Here is a 25,366-nt window from a genome sequence, read left to right as displayed (position 1 = left end):
GACAACAGGAAAGTCCATGACATCACTCGAAGCAGGTTTATCATTCAATCCGCATATATTTCAATGAGCTTCCGTTTAGGCTAAGTTCTTGTCTTTGCGGACGATTTTGTCCATTATTAAGCTCACAAAAACAAAAAACTCAAGTCTAAGCAACTTTGTCGCTTGTCTGTCTAGAATATCTGATTAAAATTTGGTGGCAGTTGGATAAAATGTCCAAAATGATCCAAAAATGGCCGCTTCATAGCAAAATGTCTGACTTCCTGTGTCTTGTCTCTTGAGGCTTTTCCACCAAATTTCATGTTGCTAAATGTAAATGTAGCTGTATTAAAAAAAAAAACTATGATATTTATTAATGACAACCATAATAATAATAATAAAACGTCCATATGACCAATTTGTAGTAGTAACACTGGAAATGTCCCAAATCACTCTAAAATGGCCGCTTGGTAGCAAAATGTCACACTTGTATCTTTCCAGCATGGGTTCTTGATTTTTTTTTGGGGGGGGGGGGGCTGTAATTGTCTGGCTCATAATGGTGCTCTGTCCGTGTGAAACTTAAGACAGGTCAACCAGCACGTGACTGGTCACCATGGCAACCTGCATGTATTTGCAGAGGAATGAAGGCTTAACACTTGTCATTTGGACTTTTCAACTTTTGTGTGCGCACATGTCCACCTCAGGACACCTCCACATTATATCCAGTGCATGTCCGATTGTCCACCTCCACATATATATGTCCCTCCGGTCCTTTATGTTCGTTCACCTGTAGATGTTCTCAATTGGGGGGGGGTTTCTCCACGTTTACATGTTCACCAAATAAATAATAAAGGGAAATAAATAATCCAATTATTTCCTCTTGTCCACTTATGTGTTTAACATCCACCTGTACATATCCTTACTGTCTACCTGTTTACGCTTCGTGACCCCATCAAAAAAATTTGTAGTGTGAAGTCAACATCATGTAAGGCAAAAAAAAAAAAAAAAACACTCCTTATGTGTGGTGAGTTAATGTCAGTAGATTTACTACTTTCCACCTATTTATATTCCAAGTGTTCACCTGCCCACATCCTGACTGACACAAAAATATTAATAATTCAAATTCACTCACCATTAGAAAAAAAACACTCGCAGGAAAAAGCACTCGGACCATAATGATGCCTTGCAGGAGGTCCTCTTCAGGTCTGAGCTGAGAAAGAGGAGAGGGAAGCTTTGTACAGCATAACGCCCTCTCGGGGGGGCGTGTGTGTGTGCGTGCGTGCGTAAAATGTTATGAACTTCTGACATAAGGACCGCCTATTAACAAGCAACTTAGATGCCCTCGTAAAAAAATTATATTATATTGACAACATTTTTGACTTACGCTTATTGGCACATTGAAGGATCAGTAGCAACATTTATCAACATTTTGAAGTCGTTCTTCAAAAGTGTGCTTTTATACTTTTACTATAAGATAAGATAAGATAAGATAAGATCCACTGATTGTCACACCCATCTAAGTGGGGCGAAATTTGTTCTCCGGGAATGGGAATTATTGGCACTGTGTTCTATTTTATCCACTTTATTGAAAATGTGTACATTTTTTTTACCATTATATTATTTGTGTATTTACAGTATTTGTATAGTTTTATTTATTTTTTTGATTTGATGTAATCTATGAATTCATAAATCGTTATTTTTATTTATATGTTGATTGGATAACATTTTAAACATTATTTGTTATACTGTACAATAATTATTGGTTTGTGTATTACTGATTTATTATACTATATATGAATAAATTGCATCAATAAAATATATATTTTTATGCACTTAATCCTTCATATTGGACGTGTGTCATGTGTTTTTTAAACATACTTTTATGCAGTTGATATGAGACAAGTCCCCGCTTGCCAACAGCACAAAGAAAAACCAGAAGAAGAAGTCGAAGCCTTTGAATGGGATCCGTCAAGCGTGTCCTGTGTGAATCTTCAGCGACTTCTTAGGAAGAGACTTCAACCTGACCCAACCGGTCATGGCTTCCCTGGAAATCAAAATGGATCAGATCAAATCGGATATAGCTACTGTCATGTGGTTACTCCAAAATGTTTAGATCCCACCAATGTCTCACTTGATTTTCTCCTTTTTTTTCCCAGTATACTTTCACATTTGTTTGCTCAACAATGTTGTGTTCGTCCATAATCAAGCTTCAGGGCAGTTTACCACAGTAGAATAATGTGTGGACACTCCATAATGTTTACATCTATTATTATGTTCCACCTAACAATAATATTTATTTGTTCTCTTCATTATTTAGTCTCCCTAACTTCTTTCTACATCTCTCCCTCCCAAAATGTTTCCTCCTGTACAATCTAACATGTGGTCACTCCACAATGTTGTGTGTGTTGTGTTTACATTTCGACATGCACAAATTTCTTTCATGTAGTCTGCCTCGTTTCTTAATGTTTTCTTTAGTTTTGCCCAGAAAGTGCTTTTTTTTTTTTCCAGTAGACTATGACGTGTTAGCGCCACAATGTTGCGTATATCGTGTTTACATTTCGGACCACTCATTTCTTCCATGCAATCTGGCTCATTCCTTAATGTATTTAGTTTAGCCCAGATAGTACTTTTTCAGTCAATTATGACATGTGGTCACTCCACAATGTTGTGTGTGTTGTGTTTAGCGCTACTGCACTTATTTATTCCATGCAGTCTGCCTGGTTTCTTAATGTTTTCTTTAGTTTTGCCCAGAAAGTACTTCTTTTTTCAGTCGACTATGACGTGGTCACTCCACAATGTTCATGTACTGTACATCTATGCTCACGTTCCTTCCTTATTTGTTCCAAAGATTCTGCCACTTTCTCAAAATATTCCCTCCATTCCCCAGGGAACTCTGGCGTGTGGTCACTCCACAATGTCGTGTACATTCAATGACATCACCTACTAGCCAGGAATGCTTAATTCAATATTTTCGCAGATATTATTATGACGGTTATCGTCTGTTGTGAAACTTTTCTCAACCCTAAAGGAAAAACTTTATGGTTGTCACCATCGCCCCACCCCGACGGAAACGCTGGTTGCCTTCCGCATTAATTTGAATTCCTTTGGCAGCTGTGTGTGTTTGACACATTTGTTAAAAGGTGATAAACATGATGACAGGGTGGACGTAGCGATTAAAGCGGCATCCGTCAAACGAGTCGTACAACAAGTGTTTGCCTTATCAGACGGGGGGGGGGCAGGGAGGGTGTGCGGTGTTTTTCCATTTGAGTGCAGGAGTGTCACTTCGACGTGAGTCAGAAAACTGCTTGACATATTTCTTTCAATGCAAACTTGCCATTCGGCCATGAGGAGTTGAACCTAATAATGTTGGACAGTGTGGGTTAAAGTCCCTATAAAGTGAAAAGAAGTGTCTTGTAAATGTGCCACATCAGAGAATAGTGTCATTAACCAGCCTAAAATACAAATAACAAGACACAAGGTAAACTAGGTTGACCAAATTAGTGGCATAACAAACATTAATGCACACAATCTCGCAGGGCACCACGTCACTCTACTGAGAATAGTTCTTCCATCCATCCATTTTCTTAACCGCTTTTTTGGAGAAAATAATTCAAACTAGACAGAACAGAAAAACAAAAAAGTAGACTATAGGCAGAACTAATTAGTGGCATACAATTAGCTCCCTGGAACCTGAACTTGGATGCACACAACATTGTGGAGCGACCACTTTACCAGATTCATATGGGAAAAACAATCTGCATATAATTGTCTTAATTGTTTCATCAAGTTACCTGCTGAATATTTGCACGTATCTCAATCAACTAAACCTCAAAGGCCTCTAAACTCGTTGTACTGGTCGGTAAGGCACATGCGTGCGCGCACACACACACACACACATTCATTTAATATCAGTCAATCAAGAAGTCAGCAGTCCAGCACACCTTGGGTGTGTTACGAGCTTTACAAGAGTCCCTCATGCATTAAAGTCCAATGCAAACATTCATGCTGGATTCCGCCCCCGCACACAAATATTTCCAACGGCGTGAGCTGACACGTTCACAACATTACCTTTAACATCTTTGCGTTACAATAGTTGCAATATCCATCAATTCTGATGGCTCAACGCTGTTTGCTTTCTTTTTGCGAGGGGGGGGGGGGGAGTACAAGAGGACGACAAAGGCAATATCAGCGTTGCCGTGGGAGACCACGTTGATTGACATGAGGGTTTGGAACAGACGCTCATTGTTTGTATGGTTACTTTAGCTTAATGCCATTCAATATGCTTGACCAATCAGAGCAGAGAGAGTGTTTAGATCCCACCTTCCTGCTTGATTTAGTCAGTTTTCAACAAAAGGATGTACAGTTGCTAGCATCATAGCATGCTAGCTGCTAAATTAGCATACAAGGCAATCGTTTTTTTTTGTTTTTTTTTTATCCAGTTGCGACAGAGACCAACGAAGAAGAGTTGCTAGCATCATAGCATGCTAAGCTGCTAGGTTAGCATACAAGGCAACTCTTCTTCTTCCGTCTCTATGTCAACCTTTCACAAGTTGAACAACATTTAAGGGAAAATCTGCTTGCGAAATGGACCAAATGTCCTCTTTAGACAGTTTGGAGCTAAGTGGTCTCACTATCTTCTGGTTACAAATAACTTTTTAAAAGTCTGTTCTAGTGTGCAGCCCAGTGTGCTCTTTTTTTTTGATGTACTTCTCATGTTACTTACTGAGGTGGGTGAAAGTCTACAAGGGCCACAGGATCAAATTTCATTTGGGTGGCTGGAGAAGAGGATGAAGAGGAATGTGGCAGACACACTAATAGGCCACTCTGACCAGAAAGACGCAATAAAAATTATTAATAATTTTCGGGAAACACACACATACTAGGAATGTTCAATACCACTTTTTTTTTCACACCGATAGCACACGCACACACACACGTGCAAACAGAAAAAACACACACATGCACATAACTCACTCAGCCTGTAGATGTCACTGCTTGCCTACCTGTCTGCGGTCATGTGGGGAGACGGAAGAGGTGAAGGAGACATCATGTCATGGTTACTTCAAGACTTTTTAGGTTAACATACTAAGTTATTTAGATCCTTTCTTTGTAAAAAAGGGTGAAGTGTTCGCATTTGAGCACATGTCACATAACCAGGAGAGTTGTTGATAAATGTAGCTGAAGCCTTCAGGAAGAAAGTAGAGGAATCTGACTGCAGCCCCCCCATTCTCTGCCCCTCCTCCCCGTATCCCTGCAGACTTCTGTATCACCGTCAGCCCGGAAAAGACAAGGGCAGGCCAAATTCTCTCGGACCCTTAGCATTCGGGTCACCACCTCTTCTAGCTCGGCCTCTCCGGTAGCCGCTATCGAACAATGCACACTAAAAGCGGCAGACATTCTAATAGCTTCTTCTCTCTTGCTATTAATTCCCTAAACAGTTGACTCAAAATTGGTGGCAAATGTTTGCCAATTTCGCACATGCCCACCTTCAGCTTGCTACATATTTGTATGACTCACTGATCAATATTCCACCACACTTGAAAGTGCTCAAGGACTTTCTTTAAATCCACAGTAGTTAATTAGAAATTCTTATTTTTCATTGTTGTTGTTTTTTTCTTGTTTTCATTCTTGTTATAATTTTCTCTCAGTTTTTTTCTTTCTTTGATCTTGTTTTTCTTCTTGTTTTTCTTTTTTGCTCTTCTTGTCCATCTTCTTGCTCATCTTCACGTTTTTGTTGTTCTTCTTCTGCAGGCTTTTAGCGTCGGCCGTAAACAATCTTCAGCGGATTAGACAAGACCTTGAAAATCCCCGCGGCGCTTTTTGTGCCTTCAAACGCGCTGGTCCTCTTTTTTTTGTTCTTTTTTTGTCTTCTTTAATGAAGACTTGTTTATCATAGAAGCCGCCACAATTTCAGAGCCTCTGTGGCGTCGTTGGCGCCTCACCTCTGCAAATGTGCGTGTTGGTGATAAGGGGGGACTAAATCAATGGTGGGATACGGAATCAGAATCAGGCATAAGTCTTCAAGTTGCATCACTACGGTATACTGTGGTGTTGATGTCAATGTTATGAATCAGCCGCTATAATGAGAGAGATAGATTTGGTGATGTCACCATCGTCTTTGCATCGTCGTCGCTCTAATGGAGGCGGCGATTCCCGCTGGTTGATGCGGCCCGCGCGCCTCACCTCCATTAATTCCGTGAAATGGCTTCCGGCGGCTTACTGAGGCAAATCAAGACGGATGCGACGCTTTAAGGAAGCACAATTAGTTCCATCGGAGCCAACAGCTGCTTTCATTAAACGCTACACAACACACACTCTCACACATTGTTCTACACAAACACATTAAGATACACAATTACACACATTGCATCACATGCGGTTCTGCATAAATATTGTTGTACACGCACGCACACACACCCCTGGGAGTGTCACTGACACCCCATTTGTCAGCGTAATCTATTTTTAACTCTCTAATTAGCTGCACTGTAAACTGTAAGTGATCGTGTACCTTTATTAACAACCATCGCATGGACGAATATGCTTGTTGCCTTGTGCCTGTTCTGCACCGGCGACAACACAGCAACAGGAACAAAGCGACCTTATTTCGGCGTGTCGTACTATTCGGAACCTCGCAAACGTCTTCAACAACATGTGAGTACTTTCACTTTATTTGATTGACTTTTTTCCTAGCAACCATGTGGTATTACAATATAAAGCTTTTGACGCTCTTAAGTGCGTTCCTGTTCCTGCCGCATCCCAACTACAGGATTAATTAGCCGGTTAATGAAGTGTTTGCGAAGTGCGGCGGTTAAAAGTGGCCGGAAAAGTCAGCAGCTTGGTGTCAAGAGCTCGGTCAAACGCATCACAAAGCGTTCACTCCATTATGTTGCTAATTAGCTTAGCGTCAGCCGCGCGGCAGGCCGGAGTTAACGATGCGGAACGCTACTGCTATCGATCGGGCCCGTTCCATCAAGACGTTAGCGCCTCGTGCTCCGGGCCTGACAAATGTTTACGCAGCAACTTCAGCGAATGAGCGGCTGCACTCAAATTAAAGTGTCAACATGCACATTATTTATTTCATCTAGACTGCGCCATCTGAGGATTGGGGGGGGGGGGGGGAAATAGCCTGCCGGACTTTTTTTGTTTTTGTTTTTTAGCACTAATGACGATTTTGCCGCATCTCAGCTTTGAGATTGCTGAACCTTAAAATGGAATGCGCTAACCATCTGTTAGCATTAGCTGAGCTAGCGCTTGATCAACTTCAGTAGAAAGACACTGTTCAAAAGGACAGCCTGCGAAAGAAGACAGTGGAATGTTTAAATGGAAAGCATAGAAACTAAATCAATTCAACAAAAGATGCCTCTGCCATATCTAATAATTTTGAATTATTAATTGAGCGATAACAGAAAAATTGGGGTCTTCAAAGCAGCACATACGTCCATTTGTTAAAAATTATTGACCAACCCGCCAAGATCTCCACCCCACCACGAGCTGTATATGTCTAATCTGTACGTATACGTATACTTTATACAGTAGTCTGCTCGCGAGATGGGAGGAGTAAGATGGCCGCCCTGTGACTTCAACGGCTTGCACGGGCATGTATGGGCTATGGGCTATCCAGTAATATATACAGATCAGTGAATAAACATAACTAATGTTAGTGCTTCCTAATGATGATTTTACCCAATTATTTTTTAGTAATAAAAAATAGCTTTTATATTTGATGATTTGCTGTAAAATTAACAAAGCACGCGGAGAAGCAGTAATGACAGAATTTGTGTCACTGTAAGACAATAAGTGCGCCCTGATCATTAATCAATAGCGTGTATGCGTCTTGTCATGTGACTTGACAGCCCCAAAATGATGTCATCAAATATTCATAAGCCCTCTGCAAGCCGAGACACCAAAAAGGAGATGCTGACTCTCATCTATTCCTTTATTTATTTATTTATTACTTTCTGGCAGGCTGTCTCTGAGGACAACTTCTTGTCATTTGAAATTCTCACACTAGTTTTGTTTTTGTCCTTTTTCTTAAGAAAAATACGAGCCAACTTTGTCGAACAGCAATGCTCAGTCATGATTGGGTTTATTTTCATCAAAAAACAGGCCACTAGGGGGCTCTATAGAGCATTACAATGCGTTGACAAGCATCAGATATGGAGTCCCATTACATGTATTTTGCAAGAGTTTTAGCTAGCAAAATGAAGTTTGGTAGACATGTCTATCACGAGTGGACCCATAAAAATTCTCTAAAAGACATGCCTGAAAAGACATAGGAAGTCCACCGTTTTGGTTCGAAGCAGCCATTTTAGGCTTGATCATTTCCAGATGCCCTTCAAAGACAAACTCAGCCATGATATTTTATGAAAATTCAGTTTTACCGAGCAACATGAAATTTGGTAGACTTGTCAACCATGAGTAGACTTACAAAAATATCTCAAGAAGCCATGGCCAAAGAGAAAGAAAAAGTCTGCCATTTTGCTTTGAATTGCACATTCAAGAGACTATTTGGCTATTTCCAGGGGGTTCTTCAAAATGAAATTCTGTTGCCGATTTTGTCTGATTGTTAGCAAATTTGAAAGTTGTTTACCAGACAGATAGGTGACCCTTAAAAGTTAAACAACGGACTTTTTGTCATTGCATATGCAGACCGCGGCCTCTGCCAAAAAAACAAGAACACCAACTAGCGAATGAATTTTTGATGTTGAACTGTTTGGTACCAAACATGACGCAGGTCTCCAACTGGATCCTACAGCTTGAGAACATGTCAGAATCTCTTGTAGCTCCTGTTGCTGTTGTTCCGCGGAGTGTTTTGTTATTCACTCTCAACTTTTATGGATGTCTGAGTTTGTGTCAGTGAGGCTTCTGGGAAATAATTTGTTGCCTTCGAAAAACTGGGAATAAAAAAACTTGGAAGTTTACTCGGTCTGACTTGAAAGAGCTCCAGTCGGCTGTAAACAAAAAAAACGAAAACTGAAAATCATGATACACTAGTACAGCATTTTGTTTTGGCAGTCTCAGTAATTGTCTTATTTGCATACTTGCCAAATAATTCATGCATTTATAATTTACAATGGATATGAAAAGCCAGGTTTTTGTTACATAAAAAAGATGAGACCAAAATAAATCATGTCAAAACATTTTCCAACGTTAATTTACTATAACCTATAAACCAGTACTATAAACCAGAGCTGTGCTCAGAAATAACCAATCACATTCAGTTGCGCGTTAAATGAGTAGGTAAACACCTGCCAGTATTTAATATGCCACTAATTAACCCAAAATAAAGTTCAGCTGTTCTATTGGATCTCTTTTTTTTATATCACAAAAAAGTGTAGACTTTTTAGATCCACTCGAGCAAGGATAAGTGGGCAAAACTTTGCCCATAATGGATTTATTAACTTTGACTGCCAGACGTTTTCAGAAAAGGGATGCCGTGGGTGCCAGCCGATTTAAGCATTTTTGACTGATCTTTCAAGGTCCACAGAAAATTATGTGTTTGGACTATGGAAACACACATACTACCAAATGAAAGATTGGACTCTCATCTTTCATCAGAAAAAAAAGTTTGTTTCTACCTTATTCCGTTTTTCAGTAATCAACAATAGAAAATGGTTAGTTTCACCTCTGTTTTGAAAAAAAAACGTCTTTTAACGTCTTTGGCACTCCTCCATATGATTTTACTAAACGTTATATAACGTTTTTGGCAGTCAAAGAGTTAAATGATAAATATTACATTTTTAATTTCATCATTTAAAATTATCTTCATAATGTTCCAACCAATTATTTACAATAATAATATTTTTAAACAATGATACATTTTGTAATACGAATTACATTTTAAAAATAACATGATATTTTATTTTAGGGGGGAAAAGAGCTAAATTCATGCAACAAATATTACAGGACTTGTGATCATGCGAATCCCTAATACAGATTAAAGAACGAGGAGTGGGTCATATTGTGACAGTGACACACATGCACACACGCATACACATCGGTCCATACGTTGCAAAATCACTAAATATTTCAAACCACTAAATATTTCACATGTTCCTTGAATGCAGCACGTGTCCTGATTTCTGTGATGTGGTTTATACTGGCATGAACGATGTCATTGATGTTGCGCCATCACATCCTGTACGTACCAATTACTTGAGACTTTTACTTCACGTCACACTTTTGAAATGTTTTAATGTTTCGCCCCCCGTCACCTCCTGTTAAATCTTCTCGACGAACTCTGCTTGAAAGTCTCCCGTTTGACTTTATGAGGCCGGTAATGCATTTAGTCTGGGCCTGTGTTTCAACTCACTCTTTTATAGCGCGTGCCAGAAAAAACAAACAAGTTTGAGTTCTTTGTGATGCGTCTGCCGCCTTTATCTCTTTCTTTGGCGCCAGAACAACACGGAGAGAAAGAAAATGGGACGCGCGCAAGAGTGTTTAACTCGTTTGCTCTGGTGAGGATGAGTGGGTCCAGAGAAGCGATGGATGGATATATTCAGAAAAAAATACAATTTTAATTTTAATTAACTCTTTCACTGCCACTGACGTTTAAAGACGTCAAGTAAAAACCTACGCTTCACTGCCAATGACGTCAAAAGACGTCATCCAATGATTTTTTTTTTTTTTTTTTGAAACGGGTAGAGGAAACCCTTCCGCATGTCTGGTGAAAGTTTCCAGTCTGTCTGTTGTTCCTAATGACTATTTTTGGCCCCTAGAGGGCAGCGATGACTCTCTTTTGACAAGATCGGGTGGGCGTCAGTAGAGGCGGAGCTAGAGCGTCGAGCAGGAGATGAGAATGGAAGACAAAGGAAAAATGGCGGCCGGTCGCGAGGAGCTCACGCCCCGAGACGTTTTTTTCAAAGACCAAAAGCATCGCTGAAAAAGCACATTGTTGACGACGATGATCATCATCGATGATGAAGATGAGGGTGGTGACTCCGTGGTTGAGAAGCATTGACGTAGAAGACGTTAGATGGAGCTAGATGGAGGAGGGAACGGGCAATGGCGAGCGTTTGCAAGCAGCTCTACACTTACAAGACGAAAGGCATCGACCAACGCTAAAATAGTACATTGATGACGACGGTGATCATCCTCGATGATGATGAAGGTGAATCCGAGCTTGACGGCGAAATTGGAACCGCTGACGCGGCGGCTATGACGGTGTCGTAACGCGGAGCGCAACCGAGCACGCACAGGCGGACGTTCGATCGGACGACGGAGAGTGCCCCGAGTCCAATGCATATTCATCGGAGGAAGTGTGTACAGTCTGCTACTTGCTTTTTATTCCCCGGAAAAAAAGGCCGTCAAGAAAGTGTAACGTTTGCACGCAAAACGGACCAATGTGAAAGTGAAAGTAAACTGTTGTGCGAGTCCTGGCGTCTCCTTGCACGCAGGAGAGCGTTACAAAAGGTAAAACTGTATTTGAAACATCCACATAATTGTAAGTAGTACCACAGTTGCACACACTTGTAAATAGTTTGCGAAATTGTTTTGTCAAATTGTTACACTGTTGAATGGAAATAAACGTATTTTGCAATCAAAAAACACTTTTTCATTGTTGGTGAAAGCGTTTTACAGAAGTAAAGCACTATTTAGGTGTTTGTGGCATCATTCATGGACAAAAAGAAGTGTACAATTCACTAGAGTGCATGAAATACTGTAACATCGTTTCACAAAAAGCTCTTTTTCTCCGTTTTTTGTTTCAAAAGAGAGAATTTCGGTGAAAGTAACCATTTTCTATTGTTGATTACTGAAGAACGGAATAAGGTAGAAACAAACTTTTTTTTTTTTTTCTGATGAAAGCTGAGAGTCCAATCTTTCATTTGGTAGTATGCGTGTTTCCATAGTCCAAACACAACATTTTCTGTGGACCTTGAAAGATCACTCAAAATGCTTAAATCGGCTGGCAGTGGGGACAACCCGTTTCTGAAAACGTCTGGCAGTGAAAGAGTTAAACTAAAATTGTATTTTATAAATACCTAATAACATAATTAAATAGAACGCAAAGAATTAAATCTCATTTTGACACATTTTGTGCTTCAATTCAATGGACATTGTGCTGCTCCTTTTGGTGTCGCCACCTGGGGGCAGTATAATAAAGACATACAACAACTCTCAGAGTTGCCTGTACAGTATGCTGTAAAAAACAAAATTTAACAAAAGATCATTTAAAAGTTTGTGTAAGATAGAGCGCGATAAACCCGGTTCACTGAATTCTTGTTAACTGGAAAAAGAAACAAACTCTGAATATCGACCAATGGTCTAACCTCCTCATAAATCACATTTTAATGGAAAAAATATCTGCCTCAAATAAAAACCAAATATCAAAATTTATAGAAACATGGTCTACGTATATAGAATTTTTTAACCTAATTCCGGTTACTTAATTCTGTCTGTTAGCGAGAGCCACCACATCGTGATAACTTACATTGATGTTTCTGCATTTGGCAATTTATTATTATATTATATTATTAGTATGGGATTTTTTTTTAATGGGCTTTAGGTGAACTGATGAATACACACACGCTCGCACGCTCGCACGCACGCACACACACACGCACATACACATACTCACCCACATACAAAAAAAAAAGTATATATATATATATATATATATATATATATATGTGTGTATATGTATATATATATATGTATATGTATTTAAAAAAAAAAAAAACATTTATTAAATTTTTTTTAATTGATTTGTTGGTTTAAAAAAAAAAAAAAAAAAAAAAGGAGAGCAATGATGATGTCAAATCCAATGAACAATACTGAGCTCTCCTGTAAAAAAAAAAAAAAAAAAAAAAAACCCGGTTCACTGTCGTCCCACGGGATCCGAGACCAGACCAAAAGTCTGACGATGGCGGCATTTGACGCGTCACTCTCGCCGCTAATGTTTTCTTGTGTTGTGTCATTAAGGGCGACGTCCTTCAGCTGAGCTGCAACATCTCCGCCGTCATAATGCAATCAGCGCGGGGCGCGTAATGGCTGCCGCCGCCTGGAATGAGCATCTCGTAAGTCATTTTCATAATGAATTGGCGCATTAGACGGCGGCGGTCCCCAGCGGCCAGTCAGCTGCTGATGAAAGATTTCATTAAGGCCTCTTGTTTACTACGCAACACATCAGCGGCGGAAGAGGAAACCCAACCAAATGCTTGGCTGTCTGTTTGTGTGTTTTGGGTTTGTCTGGCAGGAAGATGAATTAACGCCACGGCTTCCTGAGAAAACGCAACATGAGCGCACAGGATCAAAGATGAAAGAAAACAACCAAGACGTGTGTTGAGTTCACTTGACACGCACATCCGGGCTACCAAGAGTCGCGTGTCCCTTCTGTGATGATGACATGATAGATAACCATATCACAATCTGACACTCGTATTCACGCATCTGTACATCACGTACACGAGGTTAAGAGTCACCGACCTTTTTCAAAAATGAGAGCTACAGTATCCCCCAAAAGTATTGGAACGGCAAGGTCAAAGGAAAGGAAAACCTCCATGGAAGAAACGGCAAACACAACGCATGATCTGTAGGATATCCGTCTGAGCCCGGGGGCTGCCCATGTCATCCTTGGGGGCTACACCCTGTTGGTGACCCCTACGCTAGGATTTTTTTTTTTAAAATTCTTATCTCAAGGCAGCTCAGTATCAAAATGTGAATCCGCTTTTCCACCACTGTCAATCAATCCCTGCTTTTAGTGTTTGTAAGATTTGAAGCCAGGGTAAGGCTTTCACATTAGGGCTTCAAGCCTGGGTTAGTGGTACAGATTAATCCCCCCACAAATAATAAGTGCAAAGGTTTGCATAATTCATCATAAATCGGGATTTGAGATTAATGTCGTGTGAATGACTTTTCATGGATTTTTAACGCGGAACGTCGCTCCTATGAGACTCGGCCACCAGAGGGAGTACAACGCAGATAAACATTTCCTTTTTAAATATATAAGCAGCAATTAATAATTCAGTGCCATGCTAATTTTCACACCATGCTAAAGGAATTTTTTTTTAAATGTCAGTTAGCGATGAGCTGATTTTGCTCACGCTAACCGCCGGATCGCAGCCTCAACCCTCATGTCATTTTCTCGCATACGGATGACATCATACTTGTTATCGCGATAAAATGTGATTGGTTCAAATTTGTCCATTTGTGTAAGGCTGCATTCGCCTGATTTCACCTCCCACTGGTTTGAATGTGGAGATGCGAGAATGGAAATTTGAGCAGCAAATTAAGGCTTTAATTCAAAATTAGGGTTTACAGTTTCAAACTAGAGTCAAGGTTCCATATTAGTGTTTTAAACCTGGATTAATGGTTCAAATTAGAGTTTCAGATTGGCAAACTGCGGTCCGAGATGGGGTGGGTGGGGGTCCTGCAGGTTTTAGAGGTTTCCCTACTCGAATTGCCGTTGATTCTAATTAACAGTATCGTTGTCAGGCTTATGCAGAGCTTGATGATGAGCTGATCAGGAATCAGATGTGTTGGAGAAAGGAAATATCCAAAACCTCAGAATTAGGATGTCAAACTGGGCTTAGGGGTTGAAGACATTAGGGTTAGGGTTTAAAAACTCAATTATTGGGCCCATACTATAACTAGATTTGGGGTTCAGATTAGGGTTTCAAAACTGGATTACAGTTTCAAACTAGGGTTCCATCCATCCATCCATCCATCCATTTTCTTGGCCGCTTTTCCTCACAAGGGTCGCGGGGGTGCTGGAGCCTATCCCAGCTGGCTTCGGGCAGTAGGCGGGGTACACCCTGAACTGGTTGCCAGTCAATCACAGGGCACACAGAGACAAACAACCTCACGATCACGATCACACATAGGGACAATTTGGAGCGTCCAATCAACCTGCCATGCATGTCTTTGGAATGTGGGTGGAAACCGGAGTACCCGGTGAAAACCCACGCAAGCACGGGGAGAACATGCAAACTCCACCCAGGAAGGCCGAAGCCCGGACTCGATCTCACGTCCTTTGCACTGGGAGGCGGACGTGCTAACCAGTCAGCCACCGTGCTGTCAAACTAGGGTTAAGGAATCAAATTACTGTTTCAAAAAAGGGGTTCATGACAGCGTTAGATTTGAAAATTAGGATTTCAGACTAAAGTTGGGGTTTCACATTCAGGTTTCAAGATGGGTTGCCGTTGTTGTTAATGTAGTTTCCTTTTATTGTGGGTGGTAGCGGTGTTGTTGTAGCTTCTGTTATTGTTTTGGTTGTAGTTGCTGATGTTATTGTTGTAGTTTCTATCGTCGCTGGTGGTGGCAGATTTTTGTGTTTTTTGTCTTGGTTCTTGTTGATTGTTGTGGTTTCTGGTGCTGTTATTTCTGTAATTATTGTTTATGTAGTGGTTATTGTAGTTTCTGTTGTTGTTTTTGGTGTTGACGTTATTATTGTTGTAAATTATGTCCTTGTTGATTGTTGTGTTTTCCTTCCTGCTGTTATTGTAGTTTGTCTTCTTTCTTTTTTTTTATTGTTGGTAGTGTTATTTCTGTAATTTTTAAATTAATATTGTAGATTGTTGTAGTTGTTATTGTAGTTATGAGGTATTTTCTGTTGTTGTGGTGTCTTTTTAATGAAGCTGCTTCTCAGCACAAGTGTCCTGGTTTGATCCTGACGGTGTCTTCCTGATGAAGCTTTCCTGCTCTCATCATCACCGAGGAGACATTTTTCTAGATTTTCTTTTTCTTTCTTAATCAAAAGCCGAAGTGACGGCGGGAGGGCGGGAGGATGTTAGGAGGAACGGGATGTCCCGGAGTGTTTGAATCAAAGATGCCCTGTGACGCGCTGACAAGAGAACGTGCTCTCAATTATTCATTAAAGCGCCGTCCTCAAACACGCAACATTAAAAAAAAAGTTTTTTAAAAAAAATGCTGGGTCACATGACACCACTTGAAACGAAAAGGAGAAGGAAAAAAATTGGCTGATATTTTTTATCATGGTGGCAAATCAAAACCAACACACGATGAATACATGGATACAAAGAAACAGTTTGCGTTTCAAGCCTGGTTTAGAGTCATACATTTTTTGTTTTAAGCCTGGTTTACATTTCAATACTAGGATCAGGATTTCCAATCCGGGTCTCAAGATAGGTTATTACATTTGTTTAATATTAAAGGAAGGATTCCACTTGTGAACATTTTTAATCTTGAATCCAATAAATCATAATATTGTCATGAATAATAATACATCCAGATATGAATAAAATCTTAACTTTGCTGTATCGCTGAGGCTCGAATAATAGCTTATATTTTGAATGAGGGCTTCAAATCAGAGCTAAGTTTTCAAATTAGGGTGTCAAACTACTGTTCGGGTTTCAAATTAGGGTAAATTTCAAATAAAATCATCATCGTCCTTGTGTTGATTGTGTTGTATGTATTACTTATTATTATTATACGACAGTATATAAAACATATGGTATAGTGTGTTTGTCAAGATTTTGGACCTCCGTCAACATTTGACCGCGGGGAGCGGTGTTGCCATGGCGACCTTACTGTACGCACACGCACACTCATTACCGCATCACACCAGCATGCCTTCAGTCAAACCCAAGTGGAGGGATTTAGCCGCGATTATCAGCATGAAAAGACTAATAGGTCGTCATTATCATCTTCTTCATCACCATCATCATCATCATCATCATTCTTTTTGCAGAACTCGAAGCAAAAGTACAAGTCAAGTCTCCTCCAGAGGAACAAACTTTTAATGAGCTTCAAGTCTATCCTGATTCACAGCCAGGTAGCACACACACACACACACACACACACACACACACGCACACACACACACACACACACACACACACACACACTCACATGCGCACACACGCCAAAATGACACACAACTAGTTTAGACTGTAATGATGAAACAAGGCTAGGGTTTTAATCTAGGGTGAGCGTTTCAAACTAGGGTCTGATGCCAAGGTTAGGGTTTTCAACTATGGTTAGTATCAAATTAGGGTTTTCATACAAGGGTTTCAAATGAGGACTATAAAAAAGGTCAGCGTTGGTTTCAAACTAGGGTTATGTTTTCGAATTAGGGTTTCAAACAAGGACTGTTAAAGGTTAAGGTTAAAGTTAGGGTATTAAACAAGGATTCGTTTTTCAAATTTTCAAGATAGAGCTAGGGTTTGAAACTAGGGTTTTAAGATACTGTATAGTTTTAGAGTTCAGATTTGGATTCAGGGTTTCAAATTGAGGTTTCAAGCCAGGGTTAGTGTTTTAAACCAGGATTGTACAGACGCTCCCCTGCTTACGAACATTCGAGTTACGAACAACGGTACATACGAACATTTCTGCGCGTACAGTATGTCGAAAAATGTTCGGAAAGAAATGCTGTAAGTTAGATTTTGTATTGCGCGTAGTGCTTCTTTCCGCCACTAATACCGACGATTGGCGCTGTGAGAGCTCATTGGAGGCTCAGCAACGTGTCTCTCGCTCTCTCTCTCTAACATACGTAGTACAGTACAGTACTGTACGTATTCTCTCCATTTTATTAAAAGTTTTTTTCAGTACAAACCAATGCAGGTTACTTGTACAAGCCTTAAACATACTTATAGAAACCTTCAATATACTTATATAGGCTTTAAACATAACTTAGAATACAAAATATAGCACTGAAGCAACTTACGAACAAATTCACCTTACGAACGATCGTCCGGAACGTAACTCGTTCGTAAGGTTGCGGAGCGTCTGTAAATGTAAACCCCGCCACCTCATTATTCATATGGTTAACTCCTTTCCTGCCCCTTGAACACTAAAGATGGTCTCCATGGCAACGGAAGATCCTCACACCCCCAGTGAAACTTCCAGGTAAAATGTTCCTGAAAATCTGAAAATCTTTAGATGTTCTCATTTGAGTCCTGACAACCTAAATTTAGCCGCTGAGAAAGTTTGGCGCTGGAGTTTCCTCTTAATTACATCTCACTTTGAGTGCGTCGCTATGGCAACCTGCATGCATAGTTTCAAAATGATTGTCAGTCAGCGGAAAAAATAGCGTTAGCGTGTGCCGTGAACTTCGTGCATGCGCAAGCTTTATCAGCACGTCACCGTAACGCAGCACGTGGGCTGTTAAAAAAAGAAGAAAACTTGTTCACACAGCGGAGGTGATAAGACGGTGATGATGAGATGTGATAAGATACCATTTTAGCTCCCATTTACTCTTACCAGCATTCCGTTGGCAACATTTGAAATGACCACTTTTACTTTTACAATTCATTTACAGTATTTGAAATATGTCACAAAGTAGACACAACTTACTAAACAAACAAACAAAAAGCTGACTAACTAATCCAATTAACCAAACAAAACAAACCTGTAACCAACCAAACTGACCAAACAAATGGTCTGCAAACTAACCAACTAACTAACTAACTAAACCATACCAGCAAGATAACTCAACTGCCAGTCAGTCAACCAAATAGTAACTAACTTTAGTCAATCAACTAGTAACTTAATAACCACTCGACTACCAGGCAACCAACCAACAAAAAAAGACTGCCAACTTGCCATCTTGCTAACCAATGGTCAAACTAAACAACCAACAAGCCTACTAACTAATCATTTAACCTACTGATTGACCAACCACCCAACAAACTAACCAAACTAGCTAGTAATAACCAACTATCTACCAGCTATCAGTGAATTACCCAACAAACTTGCATTTCAACCAACCAACAAAGAAGCAATCAGTCAACAAACAGCCTATGATTAAAACAATAAAAGCGACAGTAGCCAACTAACAAAACAAACTGCTTAACAAACCATGCAAACAACAAAAATAAAACAAGTCAACAACCAACCAACCAAAACACAGCCGACTACCAACTGACAAAACAGCAAACCAACTAGACAACAAATCCAACCAAGCTATCTCACTTTTCACAATAATACGAGAAAAAATATGTATTCGAAGCTCTATATCAAATTTGGATTCATTTGTTTCATTTGAGTTAATGTGTAATAAATGCATCCACACATACAATATGTACAGTTTATGTTTCACTTGCTATAGTACAAAAGTGAGAGTTGAATGTTAAGGTGTACAAACTGATTACATTTCTGTGCATGTCTGCTGATGAAAGAGTCAACACAGAACGGCGTGTCTCGCTATTTAGCGTTCCTGCCTGCCTTTCGGCGTCCCCGCGGGTTTGAGTGTGGCGGAATTTCCTCAAACGCATCAATTACCGCCGACAGCCCGGCTCTCCCTCTGATCCCTGACATCCCGCGCCTCTCACCACGAGACCGCCACAGAAAATTGGAAAAACACACGCGAGAGGCTCACTTGAAGGTGCAATTGTCTATAAAAGGCTTGAAGTATGCAAATGAGGCTTGGTGCAGGTGGCGTTGCACGTGGAACTCACAAACTAACCATTTCACCAATTAAACAACTGATTACACACACACTAAATCAACTACATAATTGAATACTCACTCACCCAACTGCTAACCAACTATGAAATTACCTACAAACCAGTTACCCAATTAAAAAAAAACAACCGACCATCAACCAACCAACTATGCAAATGAATAATTAACATGGCTGATTTGCTCCTAATCCATAGGTTTGTAGACAGTTGGACAGAAATAGTTCTGACAGAGAAGTCAGTCGATGCGTAGCAAGCGTTGGGGCTGTTCTATTTTGGCAATGTAATTGGAAAAGTTGATTTCCAGCTTCAGTGAAGCTGAGAAGCACTCGGATAGAACCAAAGTTCCTCAAGGAAAAATAAAAAGGATCCGAGTTCTGCCAGTGTCCATAAAAAGCGAAATGGACAAAAACATCAACGTGACGGTCAGTCAGTTAGTCGATCACCTCTTTTGTCCGTTTGTTTCATTTAGTTAGTATCACTTTGTCAATTACTCAGTGAATTGTCAGTCACTCAGACTGGCATCCACTCAGTAAGTTCAGGTCAGTTGGTCAGTCACTGTGCCAATAAATCAGCAACTATCACTTAGTTACCTAATCTGTCAGTGACTTATTCAGTTACTCAATGAGTTCGACAATTTGTCAAGCAGTCACCAAGTTGGTTTATCAGTCAGTCAATCCGTCCGTCAGTCAGTATTTAGTCAGTCGATTTTAGTTTTACTTAGTCGTTCAGTCTCAGTCAGTCCCTTAATCAGGCAGTCAATCCGTCAGCAAGTTAGTTTATTTGTTTGACAGTCAGTCAGTATAGTTACTTTGTCAATGACAGTCAGTTAGTCAAATAGTTAGTTAGGTAATCAAGCAGTCAGACAGTTTGCCAGTCATTAAGAGTCAATCAGTCAGTCAGTCATTTATTTAATTAACCAGTCAGTCATTTTGCCTGCCAGTTCGTCAGTCAGCCAGCTAGCAGGGAAGTCAACTTGTCAAGATGATGCCAATTAAGGTGGAAGTTAACAACTCATTAGCTGCTAATGGCTAGCAGGTAGTGACCAATTAAACATAGTCCTTTTGTGTTATACTGTCCAGTATCTATTTGAAAATGAATATCTTTGTATCACTGATTCTAAAGCATCATAAAATTAGAAAGTACTAACTTTCTATTTTTTCTGCTGTATTTTCCGAAGGTCACTGGTCAAGGACGACAAATATGATCCATGTTCTGCCGGTGACCGTAAAAAGCAAGAGGGGACAAAGACATCAATGAGACCTAAATGTGGCGGGGGATGGGGTTTTGCGCGGGCGTTGCTATTACCGGAAGCGGACGGAAACGCAGGCTCCGGTGACATTGAACGACTCCGCCATCAATATGGATGAGGAGACCAGTTTGGGTGACAATCTCTCCTCACAGTTCATTCGAGTGGGTGTTAAACCTTCCACTCCTGTGCTAATAGCTTGTGTGAAAGGGGCTTGAAACATTACCTCCTGCAATCAGAAAAGTACAGCAGATGATGACAGTGAAATACTTGTCTGACGCTGGCACGTCCTTTGCTCGCAAAAAAAAAAAAATTCTCGTTGACCCTCAACCCGACATTTCTACATCTGTGCCTTTCACACTGAAAATGGGGCAGAAAATGTGTAAAAGCCAACTGTGATAGAAGCGTGAAAGGGCCTAAAGCCAAAGCATCACACAATCAAGTCATTGTCGATATAACCCTTCAACTCAAAAGAGTCTTAACGGGCATCAGAGGCCAGGACCGAGAGAAACTGGGAAAAACTCCACCACTCCTGATTCCACACACGCTCACCAAAGCGTTGTCTGAACATACGTGTTGTGCGTGTGCGCTTTGAAGTGAGTAGAAAAGCTGCGTGAAAGTCAGCGTGCGAGCTCAGCTGGCGTGTTTCTTGACAGCAGAAGGATGTTGGAGCTTCCGAGGGCCTGTCAGCTCGCTGCTGCTTAGCCACACAAATATTGAAGGAGGCAAAGCGCCCGCATGCGCGCACGCACTTGTAAGAGTAGCGACGTGCGTGATTGTTTGCCGCTTTGAGGTGTCATGTTGATGACACGACAGCGTTTGATATTTGCCTCTCTCTGGGAGAAAAAAAAAAAATGATGCTAAGTGGAATTAACAGTCATTCATCGACTTCGCTGCTGAGCTCCTTTGAACGCCGCTTTGTACTCGTTGCACTAGCAAATGAAACGGTGCAACTAGAGAAAATATAGCCTTAAAAAAATAATTCTCAACAAAAAACTTTTCATCAAGTTTTCATCTAGGAAATTCGATTTTATTCTCTTCAGGATTCCGAAGTTTTTTTTCTGGACAAAAACGTGACTTTTTGTCAAAAAGTACATTCATGAAAGGACATGAAAGCTAAGCTAATTTTTGTTGCTAACCAAAACAGCAGCTCTTTGTTCTTTGGCAAGCAGTCCAACCAAATCCTGACTATATTTTAAAGTGGTGCCTTGAGATATGAGTTTAAGAGTTTCGTGACCACACGTGTAACTCAAACCCTGTATAACAAATCCTCATTCCCCATTGAAATGAATGGAAATGCCATTAATTTGTTCCAGCACCATAAAAACACCAACAGAAAATGTGTTTTATATATATAATGTATTAGTGGACATGCGGTTAGCTTTATTAATTGGAGCAAATTAAGTCAGAAAGTTCCTGTTTACTCAACGATGCAGCTCTTCCTAGAAGTCGTTTTTATTATTTATAATTCCAATGTGATTTTTCTGTCTCGAGAATTACTTTTTTTTTTTTTCTCTCACCGCGTCCTTGTAGTGAGTCATTTCTGCTCAGCATTAGCATATGAAAGCAGAAGCTGTCGAGCGGCATCAAAAAGCACAAGGCAGCTTTTCACGTCGACTTCACAACATGTGTCACTCTGCTGTCACTCCAAATGGCCGACAAGCAAACTGACATCGCCTTCCAACGGAATGTTTTTATTAACACAATTACTGTACATCCGACTTGTACCAAAAGACCTTTTTTTTAAGCATAATGTTGTAATTTGACAGGGGGGGGGGGGGGGGGTTTGGAGGGGGAAATAATACGAAAAGTCATGGTTCCTGTTGCAGTGACAATAAAGTACATTTTATTAATGTTATGGAAATAAAGTACTTAAAAAGAAACACATTTTTGGACAAAAATGTCAGGCTTTTTGAGTTTAAAAAAACTTATCTCAGACTTAATTTTTTTTTATCATATTTGAAAAAAAATCTCAAAAAATGTAAAAAATGTGACTTTACTTTAAAGGCACAGTGTGTAATAAGTAACCAACTGATGTCACTATAGCATAGAATGTAACCAAAATGTATGCATTTAGAAGCATGCACACTACGGTGGCTCAGAGAGACCACACTTCGCAAGCCTACTACCAATTCTTATTATGCGTGAACAAACGAGCATCTTGCCGAGCGACGCTGAAAGACCGAGCGAGACGGATTTAGTTGGAGCAGCTAGTGCAGCTTAGTGGGCGCCATTAGCTGGAGTGGCTAACGAGAGAGGGAGAAGCTAAAAAAAAAAAGAAGAAAAAAAGTTAGTAAAAGCTTGCAAGAGCAAAGCAGAAGGTGACAAGGAGCCCGAATCACGGGACTCATTGAAAAATAAGCGGCGAAAAATAATCATAAGCGAAATTTGGCAGCATCTTGTAAGGTGAGACTAGAAGCCATGTAATATAATTAGTGATTACTATTAAATAGAATGAATTATTAGTTCACCACAAAATGGTGCTAAGGATTACACACTGTGGCTTTAAAATAGGGGCAGTTTTCATTTAGGAAAATTTGACTTTTAATGTAAAAAAAATATTCTGACTTTACTTGTTTTTAGTTAGTTATTAAGTTAGTCATTTTGGTCAGTTTAGTTAGATGGTTATTTAGTCAGCCAGTTGCAGTCGATTACTTGGCTAGTCGGTTAATCGGTTGGTTGGTCATTCACAAGTACAGCAGTAAGTCAGATAGCTTGTCAGTCAATGATGTATATACGACATCAGAACCGATTCCATGATTGAACTAGTAAGTCAAGTTTAGGCACTTGGCATTTTGGTGCAGCTCCACAAAAAAAGTTGCGGGTTGAAGAGTTTCTTTAGCCGTCTATAGAGAGAAAACGGCCAACACAGGGTAACAAGATGGCTTCCATATATGTCATGTGACCAGCAGTCGATTCCAGCACTCTTTCTATATACGGCTCTGGTGTGAAATGTGCATTAGCGCCATCTACAGGCCACTGATGCCACAGTCAACTTTCCACCACCTTTGGTGCCGCCTTCATGCGCAGCCGTCATTTGTGTCACTTTGACGTTAACAACTTCATCCTGCTCAGTACTTCTGGGTTCCACTCAGGGTTTGTTAATCAATCTTTAACTTGAGTGCATTCTTCCTCTTCACAGCCACACCGAGCGCCAAAGAGTGCGTAAAAATAGATCCTGGTGTCCCTCAATGGTGCTGCTAACATCTGTCGCTCTTTTTCCAAGTCATACCTGAGCAATTTCTACCCGTCTAAGTTAACACCTGTCAAGTTGATGCCCATAACCACCAAATTCATTCCTGCTCGCTACACTTCATGACCGCCAAATTCATATCCACGTCCAGTTCGTATCCGCCCACCCGATTGATATCTGCCAATTATCGAGCAGATCATTCCAATCATCCCGTCACGTACAGTAAACTTGCGATTGCTGAGGTGACCGTGCTGGGGAAGACGAAGAACTGGATCGGGAGGCGGAAGCAGAAGCGACGTCAGTCGCTGCCGACTTGGCAGCTGGCGTCTTTTAATTATGAGACGTGTCGGCGCGTGCGCGCGGCTTCAATCTGCTGCCTGGCGCCCACACACTCCTTCCTTTAGTCTCTTCCTTCCCGCTGCCGACTCAAACACTTGCAATCATACAGTAAACCTTTGCCGATTTGCTCATTTCTCTGTAGCACATCAATGAAAGTATTGATTAACAAAGGCAGCTATTTTGCGTATCGTTAATTAATGAGAGTGCACTGTATCCCAAAATGGAGGATCTGGATGTGAGTGGGCTTCAACATTATTTCCTGTGACAGATGAAAAAAATCAAACACTTTCCACGTGAGAGATGTTGTTTTATGTGCAAATGTGATCTCCTGCAGGAAAACTTTGATTCACGCGCAGTCGTTAATTTTGCAGGCTGGCTGGCGGCTATGATGGATGAGACAGAGGAGGGGGATGAAAGATGGCCGCCGCATTCGGGAGGGCAAAGTCGTCACGGTGACTAACGGCACTACAAACACGACATCGTCATCCGCCCCCCCCCTCCCAGTTCCATCTGCTTCACTTGCCGGCTGGCCGCCAGGCACCGCTTCTGACACCGTTCAACCTGCATCACCAAGTTCAGTCAGTTAATTAGTCAGTCAGCCATTTCGCACATTTTTTAGTTAAATCAGTCAGTAAATCAGTTATTTTTTATCAGTAAGTCAGTTCAGCAGTCAGAATCCTTTTTTGGGATTAGTGGGAGCACAACATTTTATGACTTGGCTTCCGCTTGAATTAGTCAGTTGGTTAATGAGCCAGTCTGATCATGTGTCAGTCAGCCTGTCAGTCAGTCATTCAATCAGTTAGCTAATTAGCCAATCAGCCAGTCGGTTCATAAGTAATCTTGTCATTCAGTCAGTACGCTAAAGAATCAGCAAGTCAGTTTGTTTGTCAGCTACGCGGTGAGTTAACTCAGTCAGTTCGTTTCCTGATGATGTGTTCAAGATGGCTAGGAAATAATAAACACCTTACAACATCCATTGCCTTGGCATGAATCCGGGGACCAATGGACCAATGGATTTGTACCTTGGTGCTGAAGGTGTACCTAATCAAATGTCTAGTAAACGCTTCCTCCCCATCTTCTCTGGTAGAAATCTTTTTTCTTTATTTATTTTTTTTTAAATATGACATCTACTTTACAGTGCAGTTTGGTGCTGAATGATGAAAGAGAAGCGTGTCCCACTTTGACGTCCCACATAGTCAGTCGGCTCTGAATAAGTAAGCGCTTTCGATTTCACATCTTTTCCACCCCCAA

General features: G+C 40.6%; 1 protein-coding gene across 3 annotated transcripts in view; it reads right to left on the bottom strand.

The window, feature by feature from the left end:
* LOC144062587 (desmoglein-2.1-like) overlaps positions 1 to 25,366 on the bottom strand; it is an 82,508-nt gene that overhangs the window by 34,743 nt on the left and 22,399 nt on the right. For 2 of the 3 annotated variants that reach the window (XM_077584112.1, XM_077584110.1), the window contains exons 4-5: positions 1,855 to 2,020; positions 1,109 to 1,186 (exon numbers count right to left, since the gene is read on the bottom strand). In XM_077584112.1, coding sequence (XP_077440238.1) covers positions 1,109 to 1,150 — 42 coding nt within the window. In that variant the 5' untranslated portion in view covers positions 1,151 to 1,186; positions 1,855 to 2,020. The remainder of the gene's footprint in view (positions 1 to 1,108; positions 1,187 to 1,854; positions 2,021 to 25,366) is intronic. The other variant, XM_077584111.1, reaches the window with a different exon arrangement.

The sequence above is a fragment of the Vanacampus margaritifer genome, chromosome 13 (assembly GCF_051991255.1).
Source record: "Vanacampus margaritifer isolate UIUO_Vmar chromosome 13, RoL_Vmar_1.0, whole genome shotgun sequence".
Classification (NCBI taxonomy): Eukaryota; Metazoa; Chordata; class Actinopteri; order Syngnathiformes; family Syngnathidae; genus Vanacampus; species Vanacampus margaritifer.
Note: the sequence above shows the minus strand (reverse complement) of the source record. Positions and strands in the feature narration are given on the sequence as shown.